Genomic DNA, 11083 nt, shown 5'->3' with positions numbered 1-11083 from the left:
GCTCCAGCGCCTAAACTCAGTTACATAGTCCTCCACTGCCCTGCGACCCTGCTGAAGAGAATGAAGAGCTGCTTCCGCTGATGCAGATTGCTGGGGATCATCATAGAGCTGGGCCATGAAACTGAGGATAACTTGGCATCTTCTTTCTCCAGCAGATGATGAGCCCATGCCTGTGATTCACCTTGAAGTAGAGATAACACGAACCCCACTTTGGTTGCCTCCAGTGAAAAGGTTCTAATGCAAAATATAGTTCACATGCATTACGAAACGCCCAGAACTTACTTCGATCACCATAAAATCTCTTGGGTGTGGGCACTCTTGGTTTAGGGGGCAGCAGCATCACAGCAGGAGTCACCATGGTTCCTGGAGCAGCAGTTGAAGCAGGTGCCACCGCGGCATTGGGTGAGGGTTCAGGCACAGTTAGGGTCTGAAGGCAATTCTCGAGTCGAGTATACCCTTCTTTCAGATCCTTGACGGCTTGCGTCAGTGCCGCAATATCATGGCAGATCTTGTCTAGAGGAGAGGCCCTCTTTCAGGCTCCGACATGGCCTTCTGGTATTGTCATGTACCTGGTGGGTCAGCCTGATGTGGAGATCAGGGCGTCCTCTTACACCTCCTGCTCGGTACCCCTGATAGAGCAAACAGAAGGCACGAGAGCCAGGAGTGGCATGAGTGCCTGGCAAGTCTGCTATGTCAGTCGACAGGTGGGTAGTACGGACGAACAGGATGCAGGTTAGTTGCGGATGCAGAAGAGCAGAAGATGAAGGTCAGCAAGAGCAGCGGCTGGTAGGTTCTAGCAGGAACAAGGTAACTGCAGACAGTAGGTAGCAAGTGGTAGTTACTGGCAGGAGAAGTAGCAGCGTCAGACAAGCCGAGTCGGAATCAATCAGGTACAGGGAGCAGGTAAGTGGATAGTCGAAGTTCAGGCCAGAAGTCAACAACCATAGGTAGATAGCAGGGGAACATGCAAAGGCGTAGTCAAAGGATAAGCTGGGTCGGTGCAGGTAGAGTTCAAGTGAAGTCAAGACAGGTCAGGTAGGCAACAGGATCAGGATACAACAGACAGCAGATAACGGAACGTGGTAGACCAGAAGGCAAGGACTCATAGTGCAGTAGCGGTTTAAATAGTCCGCCTGGCGCCAGTCTGGTGGCAGGTGCGCATGCCGGGCACGACTGTTAGGTAACTGGCATTGGCGCATAAAGTAACTAATGAAGAGGGTTTGATATAGCCCTGCCACTGACTATCAATGTGAAGACACCAGCGCTAGAGGTTATTAATGCAGTCTCTGGCTCCAATGCTAGAGGCTATTACTGTGGTCACTGGCACCAATGCTAGAGGTTATTATTATGCTCACTGACACCATTGTTGGCGGTTATTATAATGAGCATCAATACTGGGTGTTTTTACTGCAGTCACTGACACCAATGCTGGGGGTTATTATTGTGGTCACGGGTACCAATGCTGGGGGTTACTATTGTGGTCACTGGTACCAATTCTGGGGGTTATTATTGCAGTCACTGACACCAGTGCACAAGGTTATTATTATTGCATCCGCTCACACCTATGCTGGGAGTTACTAATACTACCACTGACACTAATGATGGGGTTTATTTTACTACCACCTCCATTTCAGTATGCTTAAAAACTACAACAGGACAAGTCATTGTGTTGCAGTACAGCCAATTAATTATGAATGGGCTGCCAAATATGCCGCAATGTACTTCAGCATATAAAAAAAGAGCTTCTGTTGTACGGCCCTCTGGAGGTGTCAAGGGCAGCACTAAAGGTCCTATGAAAACCAGAGAAAACTGAGAATGTCTGAAGTATGAGAGGCTTTAGAGATCCAAGCATCGTCAGTTTCCCTAACTTTGTGTGAACTACAAATTTGAAAGTATAATGCTTCATATAGTACTCTGACAGTTAAAGTAGAATTTTAGGCAAGAGTTATAACCCCTGTCAGTTTATTTTTTGCCATCTGCATCCCATTGGGGAGATTTCCCTTCGCTTCCTGTCCCATAGCTACAACAGGAAATACGAGGAAATCCCTGCAAATTAAGGAAATTTTTTGAGGACGCCCAGGTCACCAGAACTAGTATCCCTATTGGAAAATTTCCCCAAGAATACCTTTCTGGGGACAACACAAAATTTGGGGTTTTCCTTTACTTTCCCTTTCGATGATAATGGTAAATAGGACAAATAGGGTGAAGCTCCCTAAGGGGGGGCACAAACTGCAAAAAAAAGAATAGGTGTTCTAATTCTCCACTCCATCCAAGACTAAAAAAAAGGTTTTCCCTTTTGTTATACTTTAACTTTTGCAAACTGTCTTGCTTCATGAATTTATTGATTTGCAAACTTTCTTGCTAAATACCTCAACAATTATTCACCACAAGTCTTTCTAAACAAGAAAGATGTCCTAATTCTGTAATTCTGTTGACTTTTCCAGGGTTTTGCTATGTTCTGTATTTTTGAAACTGATGCAATGTTCTTGGTATGCTGCCTACACTCATTATTTTTGTGTTTCTTGCATTGAAAAGCAGCTAAAATACTTTTTGCCAAACCAAATTTTCTATTTTGTAGATGTGCTTCTTTTTTTAAATCTGGTGTGTGTGTGATGACCCAGGCAATGGTTTGGCAAGGGGTGGGATTAGGCCATCCATGTCTTAATCATAGAAATGTAAATGCTTGAGGCAGGGGCGTCCCTAGGGCTGGTGTCACCTGGTGCAATAACACTTGACACCCCCTCCGACGATCTCTGCAGAATGGATCGGATCTGCGGATTGAGCATAATGGATCGGAATCCGATCCATTATGCTCCCCAGTCCGCAGATCTGATCCATCCTGCGGGGATCGTCGGCATGCAACCTATATGGGGTGACACCGGACACATGCCACGAAAAGGTAAATTGTAAAGAAAGCTGATGATCCCCACAGGATGGATCTGATCCATCCTGCGGGAATCATCGGCTTGCTTTACAACTTACCTTTTCGTGGAATGGGTCCGGTGTCACCCCGTGCGGTAGGTGTCACCCGGTGCGGCGTGCACCCCCCGCACCTGCCTCAGGACGCCACTGGCTTGAGGTACTGTATACACACTCCTCCTGTCAGCTGCTAAACATTTCACTAAATGAATTCCTAGTGTCAAGAAATGGGACAGCAGCATCAATGATCACTTGTTCTCTTGACACAGCCAAGGCTTTTTCTGACTTCTCAGCTGTCAGAAGGACAATGCAGAGTTTGGATAGACCAGCAGCATAATCACACAAGTGTAGCTTATCCTCTGTATCATGTGTAGTTGAATATGTCTAAACCAAAGCTGCATCTTGCTTTCTCCACATTCAAATTGTGATGCATGTTGCCTCCTTTTTTAAAGCGGCTAAATCAATGAGCAAGGGAAAAATCAGTTGTTTTCAGTACGTCCTGTTCCTGGTAACCTGGTCTTGCATTGAAGTGGACTTCCCCTCCATTTGGATGGATTACTTTCACTTCTTGTTATGTCACTGGAGGACAACAAAAGCAATAATAAAAAAACTGACATGGGTTTTAACCATTAGGTACTCTAGTAGGGTCATTTGAAAAGACCTAAAAAGGTAGGATGACTTTGCAGTAGGGATGCTCCGGTACCAATTTTTTAAGAACGAGTACGAGTACCGATACTTTTTATCAAATACTCACCGATACCAATTACCGATACCTATTTTTTGACTAGCCAGCATTCTTTTGTTTACTTTTCAGCTCACAGCGGAATTGATGCAACCCTAATGCATACTGTACACCCAGATAGCAGATGCCCATACACACCATACACCCAGATAGCAGATGCCCATACACACCATACACCCAGATAGCAGATGTCCATACACACCATACACCCAGATAGCAGATGCCCATACACCCAGATAGCAGATGCCCATACACCCAGATAGCAGATGCCCATACACACCATACACACCATACACCCAGATAGCAGATGCCCATACACCCAGATAGCAGATGCCCATACACACCATACACCCAGATAGCAGATGCCCATACACACCATACACCCAGATAGCAGATGCCCATACACACCATACACCCAGATAGCTGATGCCGATACACACCATACACCCAGATAGCAGATGACCATACACCCAGATAGCAGATGCCCATACACACCATACACCCAGATAGCAGATGCCCATACACACCATACACCCAGATAGCAGATGCCCATACACACCGTACACCCAGATAGCTGATGCCGATACACACCATAGACCCAGATAGCAGATGACCATACACCCAGATAGCAGATGCCGATACACACCATACACCCAGATAGCAGATGCCCATACACACCGTACACCCAGATCGCAGATGCCCATACACACCGTACACCCAGATCGCAGATGCCCATACACACCGTACACCCAGATAGCAGATGCCCATACACACCGTACACACAGATAACAGATGCCCATACACACCGTACACCCAGATAGCAGATGCCCATACACACCGTACACCCAGATAGCAGATGCCCATACACACCGTACACCCAGATAGCAGATGCCCATACACACCGTACAGCCAGATAGCAGATGCCCATACACACCGTACACCCAGATAGCAGATGCCCATACACACCGTACACCCAGATAGCAGATGCCCATACACACCGTACACCCAGATAGCAGATGCCCATACACACCGTACACCCAGATAGCAGATGCCCATACACACCGTACAGCCAGATAGCAGATGCCCATACACACCGTACACCCAGATAGCAGATGCCCATACACACCGTACACCCAGATAACAGATGCCCATACACACCGTACACCCAGATAGCAGATGCCCATACACACCGTACACCCAGATAGCAGATGCCCATACACACCGTACACCCAGATAGCAGATGCCCATACACACCGTACACCCAGATAGCAGATGCCCATACACACCGTACACACAGATAATAGATGCCCATACACACCGTACACCCAGATAGCAGATGCCCATACACACCGTACACCCAGATAGCAGATGCCCATACACACCGTACACCCAGATAATAGATGCCCATACACACCGTACACCCAGATAGCAGATGCCCATACACACCGTACACACAGATAGCAGATGCCCATACACACCGTATACCCAGATAGCAGATGCCCATACACACCGTACACACAGATAGCAGATGCCCACATACACTTAGTAAGCAGATGCTCATACAGATACATATATGATGCGCATGGAAGGCTGAGAGATGTCAGCAGACAAAGAAGACTTACTGTCTCCTCTGCTCTCCTTCCTCCAGTAACCAATGAGCGGAAATATCACAGAGTAGACTCTGTGAAGGGGGACACTAAAACCAGCTTCAATGGAATTAGTTCTGAGCATTGGAAGCCGCCATGACACAGAAATAAGCCGGCTCCTCCTCCACGACATTACTTCTGGTATCGGTTTTAGGTATTGGTGCTTTTGCACGAGTAATGTATTTGTGCAAATGCTTAGCATCAGCACCGATACAGGTATTGGTGCAAGCATACTTTGCAGGGATGTCTATGTGAACTGTAGACAAAAACGTATCCGAAATGTATCTGGAGTGCGTTTTTGTAGTGTGAACTGGCCCTAAGGACTAGTTCACACTAGATGCAGTCCAGTGCTTTTTTTCTGCATCAAAAATGCATGCACAGTGTTTTCCATGTATTCTATTGGCCCTAGTTCACACTAGTGCAGAAAAAAAAGTAGAATATGCTGCATTTCTTCTGCACAGAACCATACTGGAACATGGCAAACTGCATCAAATCTGTACCGGAACTGTGTGTGGTGTGAACTTTAAGCAGAAACGTATCCAGAATGCATCCAGAGTGCATTTTTGTAGTGTGAACTGGCCCTAAAACAATCCTTACCCACTCACCCCCCCCCCCAAATTACCCCTCCCAACACAAATCCCCCCCTCCAATCTCGTTGTGGTGCCCCTCCATGTCACATGATACCACAGTGCCCAGGGTAGTCCTGCCCACCCCTTGTCCTGACCCTGATGCTTGTTATACTCACTGTGGAACCTAAGGGGTTAATCCTCTGCATTGTATAAAAAGACTGTTTGATCCTGTCTTCTCTGATCCTATTAATACAAATACATGTAAGTCATATTATTATCTGTTTTATTTTTTTAAAAATGACTTTAATTAAAGCATTAAAGCAGTAATAAAGCCATTCTTATTCTGTTAAAAAGTGGGTTCCCCAACAGCTTTAAGATATAATGTACTAGTGGGCAGCATGTTGGCTAAATTGTTCGCACTTCCGCCTGGCAGTATTAGGGTTGTTGGTTCGAAACCCAACCACGGCACCTCCTACCTGGAGTTTGCAAGTTCTCCCTGTGCCTGCGTGGGTTTCCTCCAGGTACTCCGGTTTCCTCCCACCCTCCAAAGACATGCTGGTAAGTTAATTGGATCCTGTCTAAATTGGCCGTAGTATGTATGAACGTAAGTTAGGGACTTTAGATTGTATGCCCCTTGAGGGTTAGGGACTGATGTGAATGTACAATATATATGTAAAGCACTGCGTAAATTGACGGCGCTATATAAGTACCTGAAATAAATAATAAATAACAGTATGCACTGCATATTAGCACATTATGACAGGCTTACCTACCGACAGAGCTGTCACCTCTCATTCTTGTCCCCAGCAGCTTCCATCTTTGCCTGGATCTTCAGCCACCTGAATGTCTGTGCTGTGGTGACGTCACTCCCACGCATACGCACGGGAGTCACATCACAATGGCACATAGAGCGTGCCATAACCGTGGTCTGAGCTGTACATGTGCCACTCAGATCACATTACTCGCTGACAGGCAGTGGGAAGATTTATGACAGAAGAGAGCTCTAAGCTCTTCTGTTATGCAGGCCATAGACGGGTCAAAAATCAGCTGATTTTTCATCCGAAAAAGAAATCGGCTGCTTTTTGCACCGTTAATGGGTTAATTGATTGGCCATTTTTCTGGATTTTGGCACATTTTTCTAATCGGTAAAGTTGGAAAAAAATCGTCCGATTTTGCCGATTGGCCGATTTTCACGGCAATGATGGGCAAATCGGCCGATCTTTTTACCGATAAAAAATCTGCGCATGAGCTGTGACCTGCAAGAAAAAGAAGAAGAAGAAACAGAAGAAGAAAAAGAAGAAGAATTCCAGTCTGCTATTATATTTGACATGAAAAAGTATTGCGGTTGCAACAATGTATCTATTTGTATCCAAATAAAATCATCTGTATCCAAAATGGATACAAATAGATATAATGTTGTAACCGCTATACTTTTTCATGTCAAATATAATAGCGGAGCTCTCTGCAGGGACAGAAGTAATTAAATGCCGGCCGTAGATGGGACGAAAATTGGCCGATTTTTTTTTTACCATTGGTGGTAACGTCGGCCTATTGAACGACCAATTTTTCATTTTTTTGTTAAAAAAACAGACACTTTTCGACCCATCTATGGCCTGCACTATAAAAACCCTGCCTGTCAGCGATTTTTCTAAAGACTGACTTTACTACCACTTTAAACTCTCATTACCCATTATTAAACTCACACAGTATGTTTACTGCTGCTCAAGGTAGAGAGACTCCCAATCTCCAAGCACAACTCCTCCTGTAGGTGCTAGCCCAGCTCGTGTGCTACATAAATGAGAACAAAGGACGTTCGATTGGCTGCACTCCAAACAATCCACTTTATTGAACCAAGATAAAACCAATACAGAGAGTGGAAATACAGTGGGGGACTGGCAGGTAAATGCATTTCACGCTAAAGACCGTGCTTATTCATTACCACAATGGCCAGGGCGGCACACGTGCGCACAATCGCGCATATATATGTGATTTTGCATTCAAGGTAGGGGGGTGTGTGTGCCCTACCCACGCCACCATTCGCAGTCGTGGCTGTCAACCACCGGGCCCTGGTCAGTGATTACTCGCCGGCACTCGGTGATTGCTGAGCATCTCTGACGGGGAGAACTGTTTGTAAACAAAAAGGTTCTCCTCCCTGTCAACTTGTGCATACTGCTTTGGATGGCTGTGCACAGCACAGCCATCCAAAGCAGTGTGCTTACAGTGAAGCACACAGACACAGCACTATGTAAAACAGCACACAGCAGGTTACTTTTTGCTGTTTCTTACATTCCCTGCTAGGCAGGGAATAAAAACAACAAGATCCTTAGTAAAAGCAGCACATATTACACATAGTTAGGCACACAGTTAACCCCTTGAATGCCCTAGATGTTAACCCATTCCTACCCAGTGTCATTAGTACAGTGCATTTTATTAGCATTGATCACTGTATTACACCCCGGTCACATCGGGTGTGACTTGGTATGCGATCTGCATGCCCTGCGACTTGCAAATCATATGCCAAGTCACACCCTATTGTCCGCTATTACATCCCGGTCACATCAAAGCCGATTTTGAAATTGTACAACTTACAGTGAAGTCGCACAATTTCAAAATTGGGTGACCTGCCAATTTCATTGCGATTTGCAAGACATCTGACACAGATGTCTATGCACATCGTAACAAAAGTAGTGCATGCACTACTTTAGAAATCAGTGCAGATCCGACCAAGTCGGAACCACACCAATATGACCCTTCTAATAGCGGACAATAGGGTGCGACTTGGCATATGATTTGCAAGTCGCAGGGTATGCAAATCACATGCCAAGTTGCACCCGATGTGACCGGGGTGTTAGAGCAGTCATATCGGTGCGGTTCCGACTTGGTCGGAGCCAAACCGATTTTTAAAGTAGTACATGACTGCTCTAACACCCCAGTCACATCGGGTGCGACTTGGCATGCAATTTGCATGCACTGCGACTTGCAAATCGTATTCCAAGTCACAACCTATTGTCCACTATAACAGTGGTCATATCGGTACGGTTCATGCACTACTTTTGTTACGATTTGCATAGACATCTGTGTCAGATGTCTTGCAAATCGCAATGAAATCGGCAGGTCACTCAATTTTGAAATCGTGCGACTCACACGATTTTAAAATCGGCTTTGATGTGACTGGGGTATTAATGTCACTGGTGATGTCAGTGGCAGTTACACTCTGGTCACATCAAACCCTACTTTGAAATTATACGACTTACAGTGAAGTTGCAAGATTTCAAAGTCGGATGACATGCCGATTTCAGTTGCAATTTGCAAGACATCTGATACAGATGTCTATGCAAATCGCATCAAAAGTAGTGCATGTGCTACTTTCAAAATATGACCACTCTAATTACGGACAATAGGCTGTGATTTGGCATGCGATTTGTAAGTCGCATGGCATGCAAAACCGCATGCCAATTCACATCCAGTTGTGACCAGGGACTTATTCAGTTCCCCCCAGAATCAGTTAGTGTCAGTCTGCTCAGTGCACTATTGCAGTCCCGTTATAAATCACTGATCACAGTCATTATTCCGACCATCATCCTCGGGGACTTCAACATCCCCATCAACGACAACACCCCAGCTACCTCCCAACTCCTCCACCTAACCACCTCCTTCGCGCTCACACAATACACTCAATCCTCCACCCACATCAATGGGAACACCCTGGACCTCGTCTTCTCCCACCTCTGTACCCTTAACCACTTCACTAACACCCCCTTCCCTCTCTCCGACCACCACCTCCTCACGTTCTCCATCTCCCCTTCCCCTAACTCCCCCCCCCCCAGTGCGCCAAACCATCACCAGCCGCAACCTCCGCAACCTGCACCCGGCCCCCCTCCACTCGGCTGCCGACCGCCTACACGACAGCATCCTTCCACTGTCATGTCCTGACCTAGCCACCACCGCGTACAGCGACTCACTATCAGCTACCCTAGACTCTCTGGCACCCCCAACCACACGCAACATCAAACCCAGACCGCTCCAACCATGGCAGAACGACCATACTAAATGCCTCAAACGTCGCAGTCATGCGCTGGAGAGACTATGGCGCAAAACCAGGTCCCCTCATGCATTCTCCCTCTACAAATCTGCCTTCCTCACCTACACCTCCTCCCTCCACGCCGCCAAGCAGGCCTACTTCGTTGACCTGATCAACACCCTCTCCACCTGCCCTCGCCGACTCTTCTCCATCTTCAACTCCCTGCTCTCCCCCCCCCCTCCTCCACTCAGTACCTCACTTGCCGCCCACGAGATTGCCACTCATCTCCACAACAAGATTGACGCAATCCGCAAGGACATAGTCAACTTGCAATCTACCTCCCCATCTAGCCTCCCCCCTTCCATCACCCCCTCATCTCTCCCCTCCTCTGACCTCGCAACGGCACTGCCCCCCACCACACCCAAGGCCCTGCCTACCGTAACCCCCCCATCACTGCACTCCTTCAGCCCTACTACCACTGAGGAAGTCACCAGAGTCTTCTCAGAAGCCCGCCTCACTACCTGCCCCCTGGACCCTATCCCCTCTCAACTCCTCCGGTCACCCCCCTCTTCCCTCATCCGCTCCCTTACCCACATCTTCAATCTCTCCCTCTCTACTAGCGTCTTCCCCTCCCCCCTAAAACATGCGCACATCACCCCCATACTCAAAAAGCCCTCCCTGGACCCCACTGACCTCAACAACCTCAGACCAATTTCCCTGCTGCTACTCACGTCCACGTCAAATTTATGAAGAGATTTGATTTTTAAAAATTTTTTTATGGGACATGTTTTGTAACAGAAATTAAAAAAAAATATTTTTTTTTTCAGAATTCTCACACTTTTTTGTTTATATTGACCACAATTAAAAAAAAAACAGTGGTGATCAAATACAACCAAAAGAAAGCTCTATTTGTGTGGAAAAAAATGATCAATTTTGTTTGGGTACAGCTTTGCAGGACTGCGCAATTGTCCGTTAAAGTAGTGCATTGCGGCATAGCAAAATATGGCTTGGTCAGGAAGGGGATAAATCCTTCCACTGGTCAAGTGGTCAAACTGTTTTTGCTAAGGAGATTCAGGAAAGGGCTAAGAAATGAGAGAATCATTTACCTTCTCTACCACTGTTGACAGTCCTGCGGACCTTTGTTATCAATTCTCTTACTCTGTAAAACCTGATAAATAGAATAAGA

General features: G+C 46.5%; 1 protein-coding gene across 1 annotated transcript in view; it reads left to right on the top strand.

Moving 5' to 3' along the window:
- Positions 1–563: 563 nt before the first annotated feature.
- LOC149468491 (uncharacterized) overlaps positions 564–11083 on the top strand; it is a 110871-nt gene continuing 100351 nt past the window's right edge. The window contains exon 1 of the mRNA XM_089670121.1: positions 564–732. Within this exon, the coding sequence (XP_089526247.1) occupies positions 564–732 (169 nt within the window). The remainder of the gene's footprint in view (positions 733–11083) is intronic.

The sequence above is a fragment of the Staurois parvus genome, unplaced genomic scaffold (genome assembly GCF_062004578.1).
Source record: "Staurois parvus isolate SC_StPar_1 unplaced genomic scaffold, SC_StPar_1.0 ptg000086l, whole genome shotgun sequence".
Classification (NCBI taxonomy): domain Eukaryota; kingdom Metazoa; phylum Chordata; class Amphibia; order Anura; family Ranidae; genus Staurois; species Staurois parvus.
Note: the sequence above shows the minus strand (reverse complement) of the source record. Positions and strands in the feature narration are given on the sequence as shown.